This window comes from Gobius niger (assembly GCF_951799975.1).
Source record: "Gobius niger genome assembly, chromosome: 15".
Lineage (NCBI taxonomy): Eukaryota > Metazoa > Chordata > Actinopteri > Gobiiformes > Gobiidae > Gobius > Gobius niger.
Genome location: NC_136866.1, coordinates 6,154,871 through 6,179,809, shown reverse-complemented (window position 1 = coordinate 6,179,809; position 24,939 = coordinate 6,154,871). Strand labels below are relative to the sequence as shown.

Here is a 24,939-nt window from a genome sequence, read left to right as displayed (position 1 = left end):
TGGGTCTGTAAAAAGTAATATAAAACCATGTAGAAAATTATATCCCTCATTCTTCTGGAATTCAGAAATAATCTTAAAATTTTAATTGACTAAAAAGAAAAGTTAATTCTAGTTTCATGTCTGATAGTGTCTCAATTGTAGGTAAATATCTGGTTCCTGCTGTATTATGACATCTTGTAATACAGATAAAGCATCAACTAATATTGCAATCACAAAATTTTGTTGATATATTGAGCAGCTTAGTTCATGTAGTTAATGAAGAAAAGGACAATACCATTATCGTTTTAATGGAGTACACAAGCACACTATAAAATGCAACAATACACATGAGTATAAAAAACATGATCATACAAAGGAAGCTTTTTCTCAGTTTTACACAAATTAGAACAACTTCTTTCTCTATTTTACATTAATCGTCAGCTATCGCGTCTTATAAACCACTCTGTCAGACACATACAACTCCATTCATGATGCTGCATCCAAATTACCTTAAAGTCTTTCAGTGTCCGAGTCTCTACATGGCGGCGTGAGAGTGCTGCGAGGCCGGGGAAGGCGACCCGGCCGTGGGAGTGGAGGAGAGGGTCGTCGGCACGGGTGGAGTGGGGGTGGAAGATGTCGGGACAGGGGTGGAGGAGGGGGCGGGAGGGGCAGAGCTGGTCGGGGCGGTGGCAGAAGTGGAGGCTGCGGCGGCGGCGGCGGCGGCTGAGGCGGAGGGCTCGACCTTGCTGCTGTGCGTGATGAAGCGCAGGCGCAGCTTCATGGCCGGACGCAGAGTCATGATGATCTGATCCACCTTGACGGAGGGGATGAGGGATTAAGGGGAATGTCTAAAAAGTTGACTATACTTTATAACATTTGGACAGATGAGGGCAGATACAAGTTAGTGTACAATGCCGGAAAGGCAACAGTATCTGAGTATACCTCAAATATCCTTTTAGTTTGAGAACATCTATGTAGAAAAGGTTAATTTTCTATCCCTGATACAGATGAGGTTTTTGAATTAAATGAAAAATCGTATTATTGTGAGACTCACTTGCTCCTTCACGCTGTCTCCCGTGTACATGTACTTAATGTGGTACAGGAAGTCGCAGATCGGGTCCATGTAGCTGAGGTGCTGGCAGTGTTGGTCCACCGCCTGGAGCATCTCATAGAAGGCCACGCCAATCTGACAACCACACGAAATGAGATATTATACTTAATGTTCATATATAGAAGGTACAACAGCTATGGTGAATCTCATAAATGTTGAGAATCTGCAGTATATAGTGTGAATTATATATGAGACTGACCAAGGAGGACTGTGTGTCGAAGGTCATCAGCACAGGGCATGATTGTAACCTTCTGTATCCTTATGTATGCATCTACAAGCATTATTTTTACTAAATATGTTTCACAAAGCTAAGACAGCACAACTGCAGCAAACCTGGAACAATGAATGAAGAAATTGTAACCTGCACACATGAATAATGTCATATGTACTTTGAATAGCATAAAAAAATCATGCTAAAACTGGAGGACAGTAGGCAGATTTTGGGGGATTTTCGTAGTTGTGGTAGAATCGATTGGGACTTGGACAATTCTGAGTTAGTCCAGGATGTAGACTCAAAGAGTTTCTATTTTTGCTGGATTTTGTTCTTTAGCATTTTCCCATGTAATGATTTTGTAAGCGTTTTAATAAATACTGCTTTCTGTCATACTTGATGTTCTGTTAATTGTAAACCTTTAGCCTGTCCTTGGTACTCCCTGGGAGATGCTCGAAAGCCTTGACCCCTGCACAGTCAGGTCTTGTGCGTTAGATTCTCCGGGCTGATGCTGGTGTGGCTCTCAGTGTGGCTTTGGTTGAGGCGTCCCAGCTCCTCAGTGGACCTGGCACGGTCAGGACCCGAGGCAGAGCTGGTACCACGCTCGGTGTGGCTGTTCCTGAGAAACCTCCACAATAAATAGAAAGTGTATACCTCCAACATGCAGCGTGTCCTCTCCTGCTGGAAGCGCTGCAGAAACGGTCCCACCAAATGATAAACATAGAGCAGCTGGAACTCGGTCTGAACAATGGGCTTCAAAGTCTCGGACAGGAACCTAAAAACATTCATGAGCTCTTTCAATATGGCAATGTAAAGACAGTGCAATTTCCCAAAGTTGGCGAGATATTGTTATCGTGTGCTTGTCTGTCTACTTTTTTTCACACGCTGAATGTGTGATAAGCAGATTTAAAGGAATAGGCCACCGTTTTTACATACTGAGATATGTTCTTACCTTAGCTTTACGAGTTCTTTAGGACCTGTCTGATCTTCACCCGTGCCTTCAGTCACGTAAACACAGCGCAGACGGCGTTAGCATTTAGCCTCTCCCTCTCTCCTCTATAGCTCCAAAACAGGTCAAGATAGAAGCTACCAAGCTCTTCCACATTTTCCCTATTTAAATATGGTTACGTGAAGTGTTCCACTACAAAGTATAATTACACAAAATTAAACAATGTGGATTTTCTAAGCGGATAAAAGGGGGAACTATATTGTAAGGCGTAATAATACCAGGAGTAGTTCGAAATCCGCGCAGTAATCTTCACTTTACTGTGCGGATGCCAAACTACTCCTGGTATTATTACGCCTTACAATATAGTTCCCCCTTTTATCCGCTTAGAAAATCCACATTGTTTAATTTTGTGTACTTATACTTTGTAGTGTAACACTTCACGTAACCATATTTAAATAGGGAAAATGTGGAAGAGCTTGGTAGCTTCTATCTTGACCTGTTTTGGAGCTATAGAGGAGAGAGGGAGAGGCTAAATGCTAACGCCGTCTGCGCTGTGTTTACGTGATTGAAGGCACGGGTAAAGACCAGACAGGTCCTAAAGAACTTGTCAAAGCTAAGGTAAGAACATATCTCAGTATGTAAAAACGGTGGCCTATTCCTTTAACTATCATAGTGTCAGTGATGTCCACAAAAAGCATCATAATATAGACGATGGTATAAATTTAGTGGAAGAAGAACCAATTGTAGACCGTGGTGCATACTTAGGGATGAGAGACAACTGTCCGATTGACGAGTGGTGCCACACGGCGTGCGCCAGGGCCAGCACGTAGCTGCAGTTCATCTCGCTGTAGCTCTGGTGGCAGGCGGTGAAGTCCAGCAGGGCGAAGGGGTAGCCCGCCCACTCCGTCTCTGAAGTCAGCACCGGAGAGCTGATTACAGAGACGATGCGGTCGTGGAGGACAATCCAGTAGGGTTCCTAAGAAGGGACAAACCGGGACATGAGCAAATGAACAGTCCTCAGGGTCTTCACTTAGCATCGTGTCGGGAGTCGGCCTCACAGGCAGCGCGGTGATGACCAGTCCGATGGCGTTCATCCAGGCGGTGATGTTCTCCCTGGGAACCAAGGGTTGACTGTGAGGAGGGAGTAATAGCTATCATCACTCATTTAGGTCACGAGATGAGATGCGATAGAACCACACTCTCCCAGTGTTTATTTTAACAACTATTCTGTATTTACTTTTGGTATTTTTAGTCAAGAATTACAATTTAATTTGCAAGGATAGAGACTATAGGGAGTATTCACACCCAAATAAGAGGAAACTGTTTCTTGTCGAATGGCTCAAAAGCAATTAAACTAGAAAATGCAGCTTGAATAAACCTCGGCAAACTGATGATGTAACACAAAATGATTCATATTCAAGCACTGCTTTGTCAACCGTCTCCCACATTTACTGTGCAGAGGATCAGTTTGTTTCATTGGAAAAGGACTAAATCAAAACTGCAAATGTTTCAATCAATTATGTTTGACCAAAAAATATAAACTGCTTCGTATTTATTCATTTTGTTTAGTTTTTAGTCTTGACAAACTAGACTAAAAACATTGTTCTAACCTCTTGAGGACCACATTGAGCAGGGCGTTTCCCACGTCTTTCCCGGGCACCGCCAAAGCCATCAGCTCCACGCAGGTGACGTGCAGGGCGTGGGCCGCGGGGTTCGGGAACTCGTTGAACCTCCAGTCGCAGTTGGGAAAGGGCCCCGGCGACTTCCCCGCCATCGGTGCAGAGCAGTTAAGGATCTCGGAACACGGTGACCTTCTTCATGCAGCAACAGCAATGAATGATGAATGATATTGTGGGTTTGCAATTGTTCTTTGGAAGATGCTCAAGATGATAAGAAACCAATAAAACAAGCCTGACAGTGAGGAGTGAGTCATTTTTTAAAAATCATTAAAAGGGGCTAGATTCAAGTTAGTCATGTTATACTCACTACTGCCACCTCAGGTCATACGTGTAACTGCACCTTCTATATTAAGCTCGTGCATGACGGCATTTCGGACCAGAAGCAACAACTTTTTGAGACAGTGCAGGATTTTAGAGGCAGTTGTGGTGAACAGGTCTGGGCTCATTCTACACATTAGGACATTGTTGGAACATGTAGGGGGAGGAAAAATACATACTTTTTGAATTTTAAACACGATATAGTCCCTTAAGAAAAAAGAAAATTACTATATGTTACTATATGAGACCATAAACCACACCCACCTTCTTTCTGCATGAAAGAAAGTGGGTGTGGCCACACACGGTAAACAAGTTGTTGATTGGCGGCTAAGGCCTAGCCGAACCAATCACGACCGTCACAGAGAAATGAGAAGGTTACGTCACTCGCTGCACCTCTATGTTTTTAGTTCAATTAACGTTAACATTAGCCAAAACTAATCATTGGATGAAGTAGTCAAGGATTTTGCCTCACGTTCTCCGCGTGAGTTTATATTCACTTCATATTTTTTGAATTGGACACAGCTGTCGTCACGTCCGCTAATCGCTAATTGTTTTTTTTCACTGACAATCTGTGCGCGTTAGGCCCGCCCGTTCAAACTGCTCCGTGACCAGACTGATTCCCTGCGTGGAATGGACAGGGAAGAGTATGGCAGAGCCAGGCAATATGAGACCGGGATATTACCACACTGGTTGCTTTAAGTCAGTTCTTGTTTTGAGCATCACATAAACCTAAAGTCTTGCAGTTCTAAATGTAACCACACAATCAAACATAAAGTTAGAGGACTTAACCCCTTAACCGAGCACATTTTCTCCAGTTCAGCTTTACCCAAATTTAAAAGCTTTTCAACATTTTTTTTAAGCATTTTTGTCGCGATTTCGTCTCTTTTTTTTCGTTCTGGTTTTTGTAGACTCCTTTTTGTCTTATTTCATTGCTCCCAGTCACTTTTTTCCTTCCTTTTTTATTCTATGTTTTCGTCACTCTACTTGTTTTTTTTAAATTGTGTTATTGCTTTTCTGGCACACTTTGGTTAGCTCTTTTGTGGCTTCATTGTAGCTCATTTTTTTTTGCTTTTTTCATCATGTTTTTGTCACTTGTTCATTGTCTTTTTGTCGCTTTTTTGAGTCCTTTTTTGTTGTATTTTCATCCTTGTTTACACTGCCGTTTGTTCAAGGAGCTGCTAGATTTGGGAAACTGGAGAAAATGTGCTCGGCTCAGGTGGGTTCAAGAGGTTAAACTGCCAATCTGAGCAGCTAATCAAGGATATTGTCCACCAAGCGTCCGATGAGTTTGCAGTAGTAAGTGTCATCAGGGATCCACACATTGTCATCTCTGGGATTCATGCCAAACTTCAGGTAGGTTTCGCTCAGGCACCATCCCGGGGTGCGGTTGTCCTAATAAAGAAACACAATAATGAGCTTCATTAAGAAAGGAGATGACCAACAGTGAGTAATTGTTTCATCTGTCTTTCTCATACCTTCAGCGATGACATGATGGCGTGCACCAGTTTTCTCTTCAGGTTGGTCCGCTCTCGAAGATGGCGTTCATAGTAATGCAGGGTGTTGTACAAATATGTAACCGGGCGATCTTCACAGAAAAACATGACTCAGCACAAACGCTTCCTTGTTTTTGTCACACATAGACTGAATTTCATAATGATCTCACACCAGGAAACTCACCGTGAAACTTGTACAAGCCTCCCAGATGATCCAGGAGCGTCTCCAGAGATTTGGAAACGGGAAGCAGCTCCAGGAAGCGGTGGATGACGATGTCAAAAACGGGCAGGAAGCGCAGACACACATTTCCAAAGTAGATGGGCAGGTACTGCGGCTGGAGCTGCATAGGAGGGTTCACCTGTTCAGCAAGGCCCTCAAAGTACAACTTCTCTGGGTATTTCTGTGAAGAGAACAGTGGGAAATAGCAAGTAGGAAGTATGAATTTAATAGATAGAAGATATTATTTACATACAGATTCAAAAACAGGTTTGACGGGTACATTAAGTGGCACAAATGCAAACTAAAGATGTGTTATGTGAGCTCTGTGTCAACACCCACTTGACAGATTTATGAGTTACTGTCAAAACTACATTTGATACTGTTTGTTTTGCCAACTGTGGAGTTTTAATGTAATTAGAACACATCCTGTTATAAAACATATATGACTCTCCAACATTACAGCAAGTACCAACTACACTCCCATAATGAAATACGAGCACAGTGCGGACCTTGTGGTAGACCATGTGCTTGGCGTGCCAGTCACTCTGCAACCAGTGCTCGGGTGCGTTCTCCTTGACGAAGTCGTTGACTCGGTTCCTGAAGTCGTTAGGCTTCAGCAGCAGCAGCTGGATGATGAAGTAACAGACCTGGGCTTCATTTCCTTCATGGCTGCGCATCGCCTGCAGACACAGACAGATTGCATGTCACCAGACCTTGACATACATGGGGAGAAACGAGGTGCTGGATGTGGTGTGAAGGTGCGCATACCAAGCACAGAATGAGCCGATCCAGCGTGACGATGTTGTACTTCCACACCATGTCGTTGAGGATCTCGATGCACTTGTTCAGCTGCTGCCCGCCGGCCGAAGTGGAGAACTCGTACACGAGGAAGTCTGCGAACGTGCGCACGTGAGCCACCAGCGCACGAGCCCCGATGCGCTCCAACACCCTGAGCAGAGCGAGAACGTTCAGCCATGAGCAAAACATCAGCACTACATCGTCACAGACCTCCCCACGGTTCAATTAATCAAACAGATGTGGTTTAGAGAGTTCGGGACATCCCCCCAGGGCCAATTACAGTCATTTACAAATGCCACAACATCAGATGCGATACTCGACATTTCTGTGAGACATGGTCCCTAATGTAAAACCATGAGGCAGGCGAAGTAGTACCTTTTCTACTGTATTTACTTGCAATAATCTTTATCTAGATCTTTTAAACGGAATCTCATGAATGTCACGTTTTATCTTCATTATTGTGAATTTGACCCATTGCTTATATCTGGTACTAGAAATCAGAGGTGGGAGTAAGTCACTAAATGCAAGTCTCGAGTCAAGTCCAAGTCGTGAAGGTCCAGGTCTCAAGTAATTCCAAGTCAATCGGTCATGGGGTCAAGTCAAGTCATAGCTTTTGTCAAGTCAAGTCAAGTCTTGCTTTAGCCGGCAAGTCACCTCAAGTCACAAACGCCAGCGTGTCTTTTCATGTGTTTAATCTTGAAAATAATAAGTGCTTTCTCAAGATACCGTAATTTAGAAAATTTAAGCTAAAATCAAACTTTTAAAAACTCATGGATTTGGATTTTGTCTAATTAATATTTAAATGCCACAACATTCAAAATATATGTATTATAAATAAACAGTCTATGTACAAAATTGCTGGGACAGCATTTTAAGGAAGGGGGCCCGGGGGGGGGGGGGCGACTTAAAAAATATGAAATATAGTATTTTAAATATGAGCTGCTTTTCCCTGCAGTCTGAAAGATAAATATAAAATAATGTTTTTATTTTTGTTAGTTTCTGGCAGTTTTTTTGTCAGTGGTTCCCTGTACTGCCCCCGCCCCTGTATACTTGGATTCGCCCCTGCTCAAAATAGATTCCTCGTAGCCTTCAGTCCCGCTGTCACTGGGCTCTGTGCGGATGCGTAATATAACCACTAAATGCTGTAAACTTTGTGTGAACGCCTTAAAACATCGAAAAGCCCCCAAGATTGCTGTTGATTAATCCAGCTCATACGCATCGTGGTTCTGGAGGCTCCACATTTTCCTGTCCGTAAATCTCCACCTCTTCACTCTGTTTAGAAAACTTTTAATGCATGTATTTCGACGTCGTATTTCCTCCTGCTTTTTCGCGCTGTATTGATTAGAAGCGCTGTGTCGGGTAACCGAACACGCATGTGGCTAATTACCAGAATGTAAACAAAGTGAATCCTGATCTTTCGACAGTTTCACTCAAATAAATAATAACTATAAAGTCACAGCAAGTCATTGAGAGTCACTGGCCTCAAGTCCAAGTTAAGTCTCGAGTCAGAAACAGCGAGTCCCAAGTCAAGTCAAGTCTTTTTGGAGCTTTGGTCAAGTAAGTCTCACCTGCTAAAAATAGAAATAATGTCTATGTAAAGAAAACACTGTAAAGAGTGAAAGACTGGGCTGATTGAATTTGACTCCCTCTGAAGCTCCCTCACTTCCAACAAATGATGTACTACAAAATCTATGGTGCCGTAAAGAACACACTTTGAGCTCAGGATTTTAAGAATGTGCAAGAGTTTCTATGATGCAACAAAATCCAGGAAATACAGATGGGGCGCTTCAGCAGTAAAAGAAGAATAACCAGAGTAGATAAGACTACTCACGATTTAGCATATTGTGCATATGTCACACGTCACTTTATTTAGGAACAATTTGCGTGAACAGACCTGAAGCCGATCTGGTTTATGTGGTCAGTCTCGAGCAGCATCTTCCACAGCAGACAGAGGAACAGCGGAGGTGACCCTTGCATCGAAAAGTGTGTTATGATGTCATTCTCATTGGCCATCGACTTCCACTTTCTGTATTCCTCCTCTACGTTCTTCTTCAGGTTGAAACGAGACTCCTGGGGCACATTATTCTGTTTGAAGAAAGCCTAATGGGGAAGAATATGGTTGTTTATATCCAAGAAACAGAAACAAGTGTACGTTTGCTGAATAGTTCTTACCTGTAGCGGGGCAGGGAAGCAGGACAGAGTGTGTGAGGCCCAGTTATGGGGAGTGAAGTCCATGATGGTCTTGAGGATGTCTTTACACCAGGTGCCTTGAATGGAATCGGACCCAGTGAAGAAATCTAGAATATTAATGAGACTGATGTTAGTGGCAGGTGGATAAACACATGTGTAGAAATCAACATATCGTGATTAAAAGGTGCATTACGCAGCTTTTTATGCGGAAATAAAAACTTGATATTTGTGCGTATTGACCTTTATGTGACCCAATGGCTGCATGAGTGTTCGTCGTGGCGCCTTTACTTTCCAACACAATGGTCTCTACAACGCTCCAGGATCAGTTGTTTGGTAGGTTTTCTGGTGGGAGGGTCTGTCAGCAGTGAAAACCTCGAAAAACAATTGATCGTGGAGCATCATAGAAGCCACAGTGACGGAAAGTATAGGTGAAATAAAGGTCGCTGGGTCGCTGAAAGGTCAAATGCACACAAATGAAACCTTTTTTTTTTCACATAATAAGTTGCATAATACGTTCCCTTCCTATGCTGTACATTTAGTTAAGATCTATGAATAGTTTAATAGTTTCTCTGCATGTCCTTTACATAAGGTACACGTCACAAAAAGGCTACTATAACAATCTAGAAAATGTACAAGTACCTTTCCATCCCTGAACACCTGATATCAATTTACTTTATAGTTTTCGGTTATAAATAAAAAGCTACCCGTGACGTGTGTAGCCCTGGCCAGTGTGAGGATGAGGGCGCGGTTCAGCTCCTCGGACTCTGCGGACAGGACGGTTTTTGGGTCGTTGAGGAAGCGCGTGAACTGGGGCTGCACCTCGGAGCTGCCCAGCGCCGTGATCAACCTCAAGGCTGTGCTCTCAACACTGAAACACAGCATATGGTCCGGGTATTAGGCTGTTCACATATCAAATGTTTAATGAACGCTTTGAGATTTTAAGAAGGAGACCTGATTCAAAGTAAAAATAAAGGTTTAGTGTAGCACAGATACATTAGTATGAACATTACCACAGATGAAGTTGGTTCTGGTTGGTCTGGGGCACTGCGGCCAGACTGTGGAGGTGACTCAGCAGCTGGACTCTGTAGTGCGGCTGGATGTGGTGCATTCTGTAGCTGAACATCTCCAGTAACGTGTGAAGAATACCCCAGGCGTGAGACTTGAATACATTAGGCAGCAGCTGGCCTGCGCAGAGAGAATCTCAATTATGTTGTTTGTGCTCTTGAAAGACTTGGGCAAAGTGTGAGCCACACAAACTTCTGTACCGTCCCAGAAAAGAATACCAAAACACACATTTATTTCACACTGTAGCGCCAAACACACTCACTTATGAACCCTTTGATGCCCAGTGACTCGATCTCCATATAGACCAACAGTCGGCTGTACGTCTCCACCAGGGCGGGCGCCAGGGCTACGTTGGATTTAGCCTGGGCCAGTTTGATCACTCTTGTCGCAATGCTGTGAATTAAACTGTGGAGAGAGAACATATTTAGGCTTTATTAATCTACACTTTGGCACAGAAAGATAGGGCATGTTTTGAAGCCAGTCAGTGTTGGGGGAAACATATTACAAAAGCAACCAGTAAAAAAAAAAGATAACTTTTTTCAGTAACTGAGGAATACTACTACAAAATAAAATATATTAGTCATTACAATTTAAGTAACTCGAGTTACAAGAGAATTTAAATTGTTTATATTGATGTGCGAACAATGAAAATGCAGCATCAAATCAGGTTGGACACTGGCGCCGATCTGCAGTTGTGTGTAGTTAATGTCATCAAAACAAAACACGAATGGGGAAAGCAAAGGAAAAGGAAATCTTTGACTGCACTTTTGCTCAGTGGCAGTATTACTATTTTCTGTTTATATTTTGCCAAAGGTAACTCAGAAGAAACTCAGAAGAAACTCAGGAGAAACTCAGGAGAAACTCAGGAGAAACTCAGGAGAAACTCAGGAGAAACTCAGGAGAAACTCAGGAGAAACTCAGGAGAAACTCAGGAGTAACTCAGGAGTAACTCAGGAGTAACTCAGGAGTAACTCAGGAGTAACTCAGGAGTAACTCAGGAGTAACTCAGGAGTAACTCAGAAGAAACTCAGAAGTAACTCAGAAGTAACTCAGAAGTAACTCAGAAGTGACTCCGAAGTAACTCCAAAGTAATTCCGAAGTAACTTTGAAACAGCAAAATGAAATACAATAATATTACATTATTAAAGCTGTAACTGCTAATATAGACTATATTACCCAATATTACCTTGCCCAACAATTTATAGCAGAACTAAACTCTGATAAAAATAAATAAAAAACGGCAAAACTATGACTGAAAGCAATGGATTTTGGTTGTATTTGATCTGAATACTTGGAAGGAAATGGTTAATTGTCGGGGAATCGATGTAGAATTTACCAAAAGAAAAATAAATGTAAACAAATTTAGCACCAGACTGCTAGATAATAAAATTAAAGCCACTGTGTATTTTCTGTATCTTCTACACTGTACCTCATTTTGGCATGAACAGTGAGTGAGTCCAGCAGGTGCATGGGCAGAGGGGTCACAGAGCCTGACGCCATGCACTTGGTCCCGGGCAGGTTGATCCCCATAGCGGCGTTTCCATAGATCGTCTCCACCAGGACCCCCATGGGCAGCGTGAAGCACTCCGAGTTTGTGCTATAGGCATTGCACAGCAGAGCGATCTTGTAGTCGGACATGCCCAGGGCTTTGTTACGGAGGGACTGCTGCAGGAACCTAAGGAACGGCAACAATTGTTATCATCTTTTGGGTTTGCTGAATAAGTAGACACATTCAAAGCAATCACTAAGTCCCTGTATCTTGTATATGGTACCGTCTCCTCTTAGAGACACATACTCGTGGTGTAGTTTCAGAGAGTGCGGGATGGGAATCTGTTGTTTGGAGTTGTCGCTCTGGGCTTTTTTGTTCAGATGGATCCAAATGCAGGTCATTGCAAAGGAATGAGTCGACTGGGGCTTGTTGATGTCAGGAACAGGGATGCACTAAAAAGATAATTAAAATACCAAACTAAGTACATCATAATACATTTACACTTCATACTGATTTCCGTAATCATTTGTGAACGTTCTTACTTCTTTTTCAGGGTACAACAGATCAAACAGCTTCATGACAGGTAGGAAGTCGGCTAAGGCGTTTTTCTGGATGCTGCCGGATATGAACTGAAGCAGAACCCACATGAGATGATCCCGGCCTTTGATGAGGCCTCTACCTGCAAGCTACAGACACATCAAAACTTTACTCAGAAACGCTTTAAACTTCTACTTTTGCTGAGTCTGACCCGATTGCACACACAAAAAAAAGAGTCAGGAAACCAGAATGTGAAAAATATAACACTATCATTCTTGAATAAACAGTATAAGAAATAATTTTGATTCATTTATGAAGCACCGATTTGTACATTTTAAACAAACCACCAGTGTATGTCAAACTAACCCTTAACACAGACTTACTTTTCAATCACACACACAGACTTTCTTTCTTTGATCATACTCGTTGGGTGAAAAGCTACACAGTGTGGCTTTAAGTTATTTGAAAACCATAACCTTTGTTTTAGCTCGTTAAAAATACCGTTTGATTTTATGAAATGTGTCAAATTTAAATGTGAAAATGGTACCAATGATTCATGACTGTTGCACTCACATAGACACACTCACATAGATACAGACGCATCTCGTCATAGAAGGGGGCGTGGCTTCGCCGAAGGGGAAAATAGAATCTTTAGTGAAACACAATTTTTTCACTCTTTTTAGCCATTTTCTGGTGGAATATGAACTTATTTATCACATAAAGTCAAGTGTAAATTGGGCCCATATGGATATTTTCTCACAGCAGAATGTTCAGAAGAAGTGAAAAAACGGCAGTTGTAGCTAGCGCTAGCTAACCGTTAGCACGAGCTCGATGTTAACATGAAGCATCAAGTTAACATTCTCCGTTATTTATGTATTTTTGGGCTGTTGAACCACCTTGCTCCTCTCCACGTCTTTGAATCTTTATTTAGTACAAAACTAAATTCATATTTCAGTATTTGTTAAAGTAGTTTTTGAATAATTAAAGAAAGTTTAGATTTTTCTCCAAATTGTTTTCCCCCTTAACTGTTTTCAAACATGACCATATATGGGCGAACACAGAGATGCCGTCTGTATCTATTCATACATCAATAGACTCTTTGCATAACTTCAAATCATGACAACGCCACTCAAGAAGTGACTTCCTGTTTCGATCCAGCACATAAAAATAAAAGCACGCAGCTCGTCTCATTGTTTTGTCTGGTAATAGTTAGGCACCACTGTCCCCGAGCTTCAGAACAGTTTTTAAACATTCCTCGGCCTCACCTTCTGATGCAGCGACAGCACCATATGTGGGAAGCTGGCGAACTGAAACAGCACAAAGAAGATGAGCTGGGAGGAGAGGTGTTGCCAGAGCAGCTGACTGGTCCCCCCGATGTCCGCGTCGAAATGTTCCTCTGTTTCGGAGCGCTCCATGGCGTACACCACCAGGTCCACCAGCTGCTCCTCCAGGACGGGGCACCGCTGCTTGTGCTGAGGGTGACGGGGTGTTGAGAGGGAAAAGAAATAAGAGGGAGTTTGAGGAGAAAAAAAAACAGACACAAAGAGGCAGAGATACCAATAAGTACATGTTTTACCATTTTACATAAACCAGATATTTAAAGTTACTTTGCAGGGCTTGACATAATCCAACAAATAACGTAAAACGCACCATATGGATTCCCTATGAGTTTATATTTTCAGACATATTCACACCGTTAATTAGAATGTAAATGTGGCACCACGGTGGTAGTAAGGAGGAGTTCCACAGGGTACTGTTTTATGTCCTCTGATCTTGGCTTCTTTAAATGTCATTGGATAATAAAACAACATTTAAAAAAAAGATGCAACATCAAAACATTAGTTTCAATAACCACAGCACAGCAACAAAAGGCTTCAGAGCTCAAGCATGCACAGTTAAAGAGACTGCAACTGAGAGGCACAGTTAGAGGCTCGTCCCGAAGAAACACAATCATGCTCCAAAAAAGGCAGCAAGAAAAGTAAAGGAGAAACAGAGAGAAACAGACAGACAGAGAGAAAGATATGGAGAAATGCCCTGACTAAAAAGAAGGCCCGAAGGATTCCTCTGTAGTTCATATAAGGATCCATAATGATTACTTTGTCACAATCAAACTGCAGCTGGAAGCCATATTTGCAATCAAATATAATTTATAATGCAATTATCTTTTATTATTTCTAAAGGCGTACAACACATGTACCTGCCTTAAAGAAAGAAAGGCTCCTTGTGGCCTCTTACTTTTTAATGCAAAGCCAACTGATCATCACACAATAAATGTCAAAGCTCTCACTCATCCAGTCACATAACGATTACAAAAACCTGGGCAAAATACACACAGCGGTATTAAAGTCGCAGGAGGATCAACTGTAGATTTCCATATTTGCAAACTATGTTTAGAATAACACAATGTGGCATCAGAAAATAATATAGATAACACCGAAAAACACGCCATCTTTCCCAGAAGGATAGTCAAGGTCGAACATGTACTAAAAAAAAGCTTCATTATGAGAAAGATAAATATACTGCTTATGTTTTGTAAACCTTTCTACCGTTACATAAATGTGTAATTTTGCCCAGGCTTCTAACACAAACAGTCGTAGGTCAGAGACAAGATGGACCAACGGACACAGATTACATCCACACATGCAGCGCAGCAAAGCTTGATGTGTCTCCAGCCGTGTGTACAACAAAAGTTCATTTCTTTGTTATAGTAAATGAAGTTGGAAAAGAAACTTCATAGCGTTACCCTGTCGAGCTTGTATGCCTGCTTTACATTTCCATTCGGGGCTTCACGTCCCAAGGCATAGACAGAGGCGCTGACCGTAGCGGTGAGCAAATTGTCTTGCTCAAAGTCACTGCCAGGCCAGCACTGATTTGAAAATACTTGATGTTGTGAGCAAAACTTACTTGCTTTGAATACTAAAACGTCCTGCACCTTTCTGCTGTGACCACATCAAGAAATTATTTCCCTAAGGTCTCACTTTGCTGCCAAATGTGATTAAGTTGTCAGAAAACAGACTATTATGTATATAAAACAAAACAAAAAGCATCCGATGGGCTGGTTAGTTGGCAGGTGACCAGAATAAGGAACAATAACAACATACCTGGGCAATGTTCAGAGTCTAGAGAACGCATTGTAGGGAAACAGACAAAACGCACAACCAGAAGAGAAGAAAAGATAGAGGGAAAATGCAGAGAACAGAAAGGGAGAAAGAGACAGAAAGAAAGCAGTGACTAGGGAGCAGGTTGTACACTGTTTGTTCAGCATCACTTCAGCCAACTTTGCCTAAAAAAAATATGCTTCTCTTTGGGGCATTATGCCAACTTTTCTTCATTAAAAGAACATCTTCTCCTTTAGAAAACAGAGGCTGTGCTGATGTGAAACTGCATGAACTCAACAGAGTAAACTATTACAAGTGCATCATGGGTCAGGCTCACAGCACTGGCTTCATTTACAAATTCAATGTGTTTTTACAGGGGTACGAAGATGACTGGGGAATAATGTAAAGTAAAAGGAAAATGAATGTGCCCATTAAATAAAAGATTAAATAAGGAGGGAAGTGGGGAAGGAGAGTGAGGAGAGTGAGGATCAAACATGGCTGGTGGAAGGGAGGGAAGGGGGGGAAGAGAATATTGTGGGGCAGAGCACAATCTGGCAATGAAATACCTGTTTGTTGAGGCCCAACATGTTGCAGACCATCTCCCTGGAATAAGGCTGCTCTAAAACATAGCGCAGCAAACCTGTTTGTGGTTCAAACAGATCCTAGAGACAATGAGACATCAAAACATCAACATTTCAGCAACTTCAGTATTCATGCCTCTTTTTTTTTTTTTTTCAAACCTTATGCAAAGATTAGCAAACATGTAAGAAATTACCTTGTCGTATGGCAGCATGCCCCTCAGAGGAAAGCGCAGAGTAGTGGGGTCCAACTTCCAGGAGTTACAGATGGCTCCACTGTTATTTACAACTGGTAACAAGCTGCAGCGACCTGGTGGAAAAAAAAACATACATTTTGACAAACTTTTTTGCTCTAATTTGTATTTTATAGAGAAATGCCTGTGGACTTTTATTATTGTGACTTTTTTATTTTATTTATTTGGTTGATTTAGGACAGATACAAAAACAAAAACATTGTAATATAAGTCTGATGTATGTATCGTGGTGCTTATAACAGAAGCTAATTTGCAGCACTTGTCCCTAGGAAACATGCATACAAATTTAGACAAAAAAAAAAACCCTATTCAATTTAAGTTTAAAACTGGTATTTCTCTTACCACAGATTGAGTTGATTCTTGCTGTAGGTCTAAAACTATCCACAAAGTCTGATATTAGACTGCCTAGTAGCTTGGGGAAACATAAAATATTAAACATAAAACTGATACAAAGAGGTTCAAGGTGGATTTACAAATTCCACTTACCCAGTGTGACAGCTGACCCTCTGGATACAGCTTTCTAATTTCAGTTATGGCAAAATAGGCAGGCAAGAGGCATGCATTTCTGTCCAGAATATACTCCACCACCTGTGATACAACCACAGGTTTAAACAAGACCTGAATGTAGCAGAGACTAGTAAGATGCAAATGACTAATTAGAAACAACCTCTCTGGCAGCCAGCAACTGCTGTACAATAGCTGAGCTCACAGTGGTTGGAACAGTTTGAATTTTATCCAGTACAGCTTTTAACAGGTCCCGAACACCCTGAAACATAGCAAAATAATCAATGTCCTTTCAAATACATTTACAAAATCTAGAAATGTTTAAACTATAAAGCTAAACTGTTTTGAACACTGCAGAATTATTCATATTGAAGTAATTGTATTTAAATAAAAGATCTAATACCTTATAGTCCACTCCACCAATGATCTTCCGGATCAGTTTGAAGGTTAATGCCCATAATTGCGTCCTCTCCCACTCCAAAGTGTCAGAGCTTATAAGGGCCACACAGACCATTCTAAAGACAACAATTAACAAGAAAACAATAATGTAGATTTTTGTTTAATCTGTTGGTATCAATTAGCAACATTAGATCAGTGAGTCTCATCCTCTGGTTTACCTGGGTGGTAACAAGCTTGTTTCCACGGCCATAGCGAGGCAGTCGTAGAGGAAAGAGATTCTTTTGGGACTGCGCTGGCTGTGTATGAACCTCACTACCCATTGCACACACTGCTCGTGAGATTCCTGTACAACATACAAATTGAATTGAAACCATGCAGCATATTATTAGGTAAATACTGACATTTGTCTCACCTGTGGTAAAGTTCCCCAGTATTGTCGGAAGGCACCAAGACAACTGATCAGTTTCGTCCTCTCATCCTCTGGTGTGTCCATAAACATGCTGAAATGCAAATGGCACGTTACAGGGTTGAAGATAATAATAATGATAAGTAGTTATAATGAGTACTTAGCTCGCATTAGTCTTACCCAGCAAAAGCTTCTTCTATCATTTCAGTTTTCTGCAAAAAAAGAATTAGATTATTTAATCATCCTCATAGTTTTAGGTTACTTTACTGTATAAGCTTCGAACTTTAAGTAATTAGCAGCGAAAGTATAAACCATGGAAACCTGGAGCAATTTTGGTAACTTTCAAAGTGAATACTTTTTGCTACAATATGTTCCCATGATGACAACGTTATAGCTATAGCGCGCTAGCTTTAAATAACCAACAAATGAGTTTATACCACAACATCTTCAAAGATGCTCTGCAATTGTGTTTCCATAGAGAGCGCCATGTTTTCCGGTGTAAATGTATCGTATTTTCAGCGAGGCATAAGAACAAAATCATTCATTTTCACTAGCAATTACTGGCTAACTGTTAGCACCCATGCTAGCACCCCGGAAAAGCCTGCCACAATGCGTGTCCCCGCAAAAACAATCCGTGTCGAAAATTATACCAAAGTATGGTTCCGCATTATTGACGATGCTTTTGTTTGTTACACATTTATTCATAACCCCCCGCCCCTCAAAAAAAAAAAAAAAAAAAGACAGGAGAAAAAAAAGCCGATGTCCATTTTTTAATCAGGATGATAGCGTTTCGGCATAGCCTTCATCAGACCACTCTTTTTTTCATCTTAGAACCACTGTGTGTGTGGTTCACATTTATCATTCACAGCTCTATAAATACATATTTTTCATATAAATCTCAATTAAATGAATTGTCAGTGCTGTATGATGCAGTGTATCCAACTTTTCAATGTTTCTGTGTACTAAAATACACATATCTCAATTCTATTCAATCTCACCAGTGTTTCACATGTTCTAGAAGGTGTAGTTCTACCTTTATCTATTCCTGTTAGATGCAAAATGATATATATCTTTAAAATTGGGCTTGTCTTAGTTTGCACACATGGGTGTTTGGTTTTGATTTTCCAGGTTAATTTGGTCTTGGACAATCATTGATCCACGCATGTAATGTTGCACTGCTACACTTGTTTACGCAATCCACAATGTACAGTGCACAAACAAGTGAGATTGCATTCCTCTCTCTCTCTCTCTCTCTCTCTCTCTCTCTCTCTCTCTCTCTCTCTCTCTCTCTCTCTCTCTCTCTCTGTGTGTATGAACCTGAGAGATTTCATCCTGTGACCGCCTTTGATAAAAATGCCTCCACTTCCTGTAAGTGAATCACTTCTGGCTGCCTCCAGCACCCGCATTCACTCTTGTGACAGCAAGGAGTCCAGGACAGGTGCACTGACTGGGATGTTTGACTTTCTCGCAAAAACATGAGCCCACCTGACAGACATGTGGGCCTGTCTGTTTTTTGTGCTTCTATTTCGCACAGGCAAGTAACATTCTGTGACTTTTAATAATCAATGCTTAATCTGACGTACAAGAAAAGTTATTTAAGTTAGAATCTGGTGACAGCAAGTATTTATGTTTGCTTTTTATTAACACACAAATATTGAACAGAGAGGATGTTTTACTTTGACCATATGGTGTTTGTTTACCTAAAGCATCAGTGTCAGGATAACAGCCTAATTTCATGAATGCCATTATCAGATGTGACCAGATTCACCAAACATTGTAAACACGCGGAAATCATTGTTCAAACACAAAGTTTCAAGGCAACAGCACCATCTGTTATTGATTAACTTTACTTTATATTGTGGTGTTTTAGGGGAAACTGTTTCAAGGTTGCCTATCACAGAGTAGAATAAACTAAAGGAGGAAATTGAGAAACTATGTGAAAAGGCTATTTTAAAACTTTCAGGCTAGATTTACCTAAGTCATGTTTTGGAAGTGCTCTTACACATTAGATGCCAAAAATCTCCATTTGTTTTCAGCAGTCCTGTCTTCGCCCCCAAACCCAACCAATGTTACCTTCACTTCAGTAAATCTGAGAAACATCCTGCAATGGTCTCCAGGAAAAGACACTCCACCTAACACGAAGTACCGCGTACATTATGCCATGTAAGTACTTCTAATAATTCCTGTTTTAACCCCTTAACTCCCACCTGAACCGAGCACATTTTCCCCAGTTTGGCTTTACCCCAGTCCAAAAGCTTCTGGAAAAAAGCTGTGAAAATAGCAACAAAGCTGAGACGAAAACAATGATGGAATTGTGACAAAAAAGTGATAAAAAATTGACCAAAAAGTGACGAAAAATTGATGAAAAAGTGGCAAAAATGTCACAAAAATGTCACAAGAAAATTGACAAAAAATTAACGAAAAAATGACTAAAATGTGATAAAAATTTGACAACAAAATACAAAAATGTGACCAAAAAAATGACCAAAATGTACCAAAAAAAATGACAAAAAATGGATGAAAAATTGACGAAAAAATGACAAAAATGTGACAAAAAATGACAAAAAAATGACAAAAATGTGACAAAAAAATTACAAAAAATTGATAAAAAATGGACACAAAATTTACAAAAATATGACAAAAAATGACAAGAAAATGACAAAACTGTGACAAAAATGTGACAAAAAAATGACAAAAAATGACAAAAATGTGATAAAAATTTGACAACAAAATACAAACATGTGACCAAAAAATGACCAAAATGTAGCAAAAAAAAGACAAAAAATGGACGAAAAAAATGACAAAAATGTGACCAAAAAAAAGACAAAAAATGACAAAAAAGTTACAACCCCACAAAAAAATGATGGAAAAAAAATCTGATGACGTGAGGAAAAAGATCCTCTCGGTTCAGGCGAGAGTTAAGAGGTTAATCCGATGTAGTGCTAGTAGTTCGCATTGTTAGTTAGTAAAGAATGGGACAAAAAGACCTCGAAACCTAATCTTACTTTGTGTCTTGTGGCCGAACAAAAAACAGGTTATTATACAATTTAACTTTTGTGTGGGTTTCTCTTGCGTGATTGTAGTTATGGGGACCGTAAGGAGAAGCGTGTCCACTGGAGGCCGGTCCCGCACTGCACTGAGATCACGAGGACCTGGTGTGACCTGAGTGAGGAGACGTCCGACCTGGAGCACGGGTATTACGCTAAAGTCCGTGCCGTGAGCAGAAAAGGGAACTCCAAATGGGAGCTGACGCACAGGAGATTCCATCCAAAGCATGACAGTACGTTTTACAGATACAAAGTTCTATAGGAAAGATGCACTGAGCACAAAACAAACATTATACATAGGGGTTGCATTTGAATATTGCCTTTTGCAGCCCGGTTGCCATGTAATTACCATAATTTGCTATTTCCATCCTATTACCTTGCAATTACTGTTCTGTAAAGTAAGGTTTGCTGGAGTGAGGGAAAAACATATCAATACAATAATAATAATCATACAATACTTGCCTCTTGAAGTTGTTTGTAATGTAAATCTGTGACATTATAACATTAACCCCTTAACTCCCACCTGAACCGAGCACATTTTCTCCAGCTTTACCCCAGTCCAAAAGCTTCTGGAAAAAAAGGTGTGAAAATAGCAACAAAACTGAGACGAAAACAAGGATGAAAATGTGAAAAAAGTGTGAAAAAACGGACGAAAAAATGACAAAAAATGGACAGAAATTTGACAAAAAAGTGAGAAAAATTTGACGAAAAATTGAGAAAAAATGGACAAAAAAGTGATAAGAATCTGATGAAAAAATGTGAATAATTTGACGAAAAAGTGACAAAAAAAGTGACAAAAAAAGTGACAAAAAAAGTGACAAAAAAACCCCCGAAAAATTGGACGAAATTTGACAAAAAGGGGACGACTGCCCAACAAAAAAAGTGCTGAAAAAAAAATCTGATAATGTGAGGAAAAAGATCAATTTAGTTTTGTAGATCTTAGGTTTCAAATGAGGCGTTACACTGGCCTACAGGATTTGGGTAAAGCTGAACTGGAGAAAATGCTCTCGGTTCAGGCGGGAGTTAAGAGGTTAATAGGTAAAGCGTTTTTATAAATATGATTTTCCCTAAATCTACAGCTGAATTTGGCCCTCCGCACATTTCTGTGGAAGTTGACGACAAATATGCGGTTGTCGCGATGGAAGGACCAATGAAATACCTCCCCAATAACAACACCCCTCAAGTCTCCATGGCAACACTGTACCCTCACATGACATATAACCTCTCTATCCGCAACACTCACAGTGGACAAATCGTAAGTACAATATCTTGAGTCATTAGTTGTATTAATTCATTGATGTAGGAAACATTTTGAAATGCAAGTTTATGTAAATGTGTGTGTTGTGTAGCATCACTTCACATTGACCAGTAACCAGTACAAGTATCGCACGATGGACCGTGGGACCGAGATGTGTTTTTCTGCCAGAACACAGTCAAAGTTAATGCCCTCCAAACACCATCCCTCAGCCTGGCACTGCATCACCACGCCTGAAGGTAACAGCCTCAAGGCTCACACTAAACCACTGGGCGGGTTAGTGAATATTTTACTTGAAAGGAATGACACCAAACCAGATTCAAATATGAAAGTAGGATTACACTTCCTTGAACATGAGACTGAAAGGCACCGTGACAATACTTTGTCATGGTGTCATGTTTGTATGTGAAAGCATTGCATAAAACTTAAAGCAAAAGTGATTTAAAACATGTTGCTAAAATCATCAGAGTAATATTAGTTAAAGAGATTAAAGAGCGTATTAATATGTTGTTATATACTGTAAGTTCGGAGTAGGGCTGTCACGATAAATGCGGTATTATATCGACATATCGTTCAATAAAAAACAGATAAACGATACATTTTTTGCCTCGACATTTATCGTCTGTACATTTATTAGCATTTCCCCCCATTCTTTCTTTGTAAAACTTAGATTTTTAACTGAAGCAAATTGAGTTACATTATGCTCTTTGTTGCTGTTATAGCCAGACCTTAGTGTTGGTTTTCGTACCTTTGGTTTCAGCTACAACTGTGGCCTTTCTCAGAGGTTGTCACGTGGTGTCACACGTGGTGGTTAATTGTAACGTGTGACACCACGTGACAACCTCTGAGGAAGGCCACAGTTGTAGCCGAAACCGTCAGGTATGAAAACCAACACCAAGGTCTGGCTATAACAACAAAAAAGAGCATCATTGTTAGAAGACCTAATGAACCTAATTGGACTATCGAGGTACATTATATTTCATGTTTATTGCAGCTTGTGTGGTGTTTTAGGATATGATGATGCACTTATTTATGCCTGAGAGTTGACAGTGTCTAGTATCGTTAGAGTCAATAATATCGTTTATCGCGATACTTTCCTGCCTCAATATATCGAACTTCAAATTTGTTATCGCGACAGGCCTAGCTAGGAGGTTAATGCTTGTGCACTGTCTGAACTTTCTCTTATCTGACATTTTGGTGGTGACTGTCCAGTCCCTTTTCTCACCATGATACTAATTATGTGTGTTGTAATCCTTTGGCATAATGTTTTCTCCTTGTCAAAGAGGCAACACAGTCAACAATTCAATCCTTTCAACTATACCCGTCCATTCTAACTGCATAATAATTAATGACTATGTTTTGCAGTTCCACTCATTGACCGTCTCGAGAGAATAGTGATTATCAGTACAACCGTTCCAGCGGTGCTCTTGTGTTTGCTGGCAGTAGGAAGCTACATCCTCTACAAATATTTGTTGGGAACAGACCAGAAGAGTCCTGACCTGGTAAGACAAATATGGTTATCATCTTTCATTACAACACTGTTTACCTAATACATACAGCGCACACATGAACAAATTAAAAATGACGCTTCTCTTACAGAGGATGACTTCTTTCTACCCTTCACCTTTACCAATACCATCTGAGAGCGTCAGCATTATTATCATCAAGGTTCCTGATGATGATGTGCCAAATAGCAAGTTATATCCCAAACTGCCAAATCCAAGCCCGGCATCCCAACGACACGAAGCTCCGCCCCTCGTCGACGTCCGGGGCGACTTGGAGAACGACTATGGATTCGTGAGCGGCAACCCTGACGCCGGACAATGTAATGTGAATAATCAAAGCTACAATCCAAAGGAGTGGCCGATTGTAGCCAAACCTTCTGGCAGTGCTTACGCTGCTCAAAACTCCCCCCTGCAGTCGCTGTCACCTTCAGTCAATCCTGTTTTGAACCAATCTGGAGAAAATCGACAAGGGCTTTCTGAAAACACAGAAACAGGGAGTTCAGATGATGACGAAGGGGGGAGTGTGGTCAGTTTTGGTTATGCCTCGCAAAGCGTCCGTGCAGCGCAGCCCTCTGACCAGTTCCATGACTTGCCAAATGACTATGGTTTTGCAATTTGTAACAGTTATGCATCACAAAATGCCCCGTCAATGCAACCAGTCAACCAATCAGATCTGCTGCTGCCAGATTGCGGTGGTGTTATTGGCCTGGCTGCAGCACAGGAAGAAGAAGAAGAGTCGAGCGGTCTTCAGATCGATTGGAGTCCCTCAACACAAACATTAGTAATCCCGGGGTTTAATTTAGGGATGGGACGTGGGGAGGGAGGAAGTCCGCCTACAAACAGAGTGCATTTGGATACAGTGTTTGTGAGGCAGCCGTCAGAAGAGGAGGCGTTGTTAGGAGTGGAGGGAGGCGGTCAGTGGGATGCAGAGGAGTTTAAGGCAAAGTTCGATCTCGTCATATCAAGTGACTAGAACATTAACGTTTTTTATACTGTATGTGCCGAGAAGTGATCTAAAGAGAGGGCATTTAGGTCACGCCTTGATCAGACCCGTCATGGTTAAATGAACGTGATCCGCTGGTAGTTCATGCCCAGTTTGTAGCCTTTTCCACGTGTTACGGGTCACCCTGTTGCTCTATTATTGTACTCCACTTTGTTTATGTGACTCATTGTTGTCATACTGTCAGGCCAGTTTTACAAAAAAAACACTTTACCTCTTTTTTTTTTTTACTGTTTTCTCGAAATCAAGCACTGTCGTGTTTTTGTTCCGACAAGCAGGGTGCACTTTTTGTCAGAATATGAACGGTCCCAAATGAAGGAGCTCTGTTTGCAAATGTAATTACGCTTTGTTTTATGTAACAACAGCTACAAGTTATCGTTACACAGATTTTAATAACTATGTGATTGTTATTTGGTCAAGTTGTTGGTGTTATAAAATGAATGTCTGAAGGTTTTGTTGATGATACTAACCTGCAGATCACCTGCAGTGCTACATAAGGCTGTGTGATCTATGTTTTGTATGAACTTTAGGAGAACTTTATCATACTTTAACCAAACAAGAATCACTCTAGGAATTACATATGCACTGTATGCAGTTACACAAACATAACTTTTGACAATCTATTTATTTGTACTTATGTAGCACGTCATGCTGGTGCATTTTCCTTATACTCTACACATCATATTTTATTCACAAGTTAACCCTGTCTTGTTTTTGTGTTATACTTTTTTATAATGAAGGAACTATTGGAAGGACTGTTGTCATTATTTGTTCCGTGTTGTTCACTTGTAAACTAACATAGTATTTTATTACAAAAGGAAGTGTAACTGTAAGTCTTCCTGTAAACGGGTGAT

At 40.8% G+C, this 24,939-nt stretch overlaps 2 protein-coding genes across 4 annotated transcripts; one reads left to right on the top strand and one right to left on the bottom strand.

Annotated features, from left to right (window-relative positions):
- Nucleotides 1–326: 326 nt before the first annotated feature.
- med23 (mediator complex subunit 23) lies at nucleotides 327–17,888 on the bottom strand. Of its 3 annotated transcripts, none has more exons than XM_079571781.1 (31): nucleotides 17,716–17,888; nucleotides 17,459–17,490; nucleotides 17,285–17,372; nucleotides 17,091–17,215; nucleotides 16,877–16,988; nucleotides 16,637–16,735; nucleotides 16,456–16,557; nucleotides 16,312–16,381; nucleotides 15,913–16,025; nucleotides 15,704–15,799; nucleotides 15,141–15,158; nucleotides 13,305–13,511; nucleotides 12,045–12,188; nucleotides 11,809–11,954; nucleotides 11,443–11,688; nucleotides 10,276–10,418; nucleotides 9,959–10,133; nucleotides 9,653–9,816; nucleotides 8,931–9,055; nucleotides 8,653–8,858; nucleotides 6,729–6,909; nucleotides 6,470–6,640; nucleotides 5,925–6,141; nucleotides 5,723–5,832; nucleotides 5,513–5,639; nucleotides 3,861–4,026; nucleotides 3,309–3,381; nucleotides 3,012–3,226; nucleotides 1,956–2,076; nucleotides 1,034–1,165; nucleotides 328–793 (listed from the first exon to the last, which is right to left on the bottom strand). In XM_079571781.1, exons 1-31 carry the CDS (start codon nucleotides 17,764–17,766, stop codon nucleotides 515–517), a joined length of 4,254 nt encoding a protein of 1,417 aa, XP_079427907.1. In that variant the 5' UTR covers nucleotides 17,767–17,888; the 3' UTR covers nucleotides 328–514. The 3 variants fall into 3 exon arrangements, with proteins under 3 accessions (XP_079427909.1, XP_079427907.1, XP_079427908.1); XM_079571782.1 differs by having other exon boundaries at nucleotides 329–793; nucleotides 3,309–3,363; XM_079571783.1 differs by lacking the exon at nucleotides 15,141–15,158 and having other exon boundaries at nucleotides 327–793.
- Nucleotides 17,889–18,631: 743 nt separating this feature from the next.
- il20ra (interleukin 20 receptor, alpha) lies at nucleotides 18,632–24,058 on the top strand (the record flags this gene model as incomplete). The annotated part of the gene is made up of 7 exons (XM_079572465.1): nucleotides 18,632–18,716; nucleotides 19,315–19,441; nucleotides 20,362–20,558; nucleotides 21,405–21,580; nucleotides 21,675–21,819; nucleotides 22,946–23,082; nucleotides 23,180–24,058. The coding sequence occupies 7 exons, from the start codon at nucleotides 18,632–18,634 to the stop codon at nucleotides 24,056–24,058; spliced, it is 1,746 nt and encodes a 581-aa protein (XP_079428591.1).
- Nucleotides 24,059–24,939: the final 881 nt, after the last annotated feature.

Coding starts and splice junctions, on each gene's coding strand:
- med23 (XM_079571781.1), bottom strand. CDS start 17,766: ATGGCGCTCTCTATGGAAACACAATTGCAGAGCATCTTTGAAGATGTT. Junction 16,558..16,636: donor AGTTGCTGGCTGCCAGAGAG/GTTGTTTCTAAT, acceptor GTTGTATCACAG/GTGGTGGAGTATATTCTGGA. Junction 1,166..1,955: donor GGACACGCTGCATGTTGGAG/GTATACACTTTC, acceptor TGTGGTTGTCAG/ATTGGCGTGGCCTTCTATGA.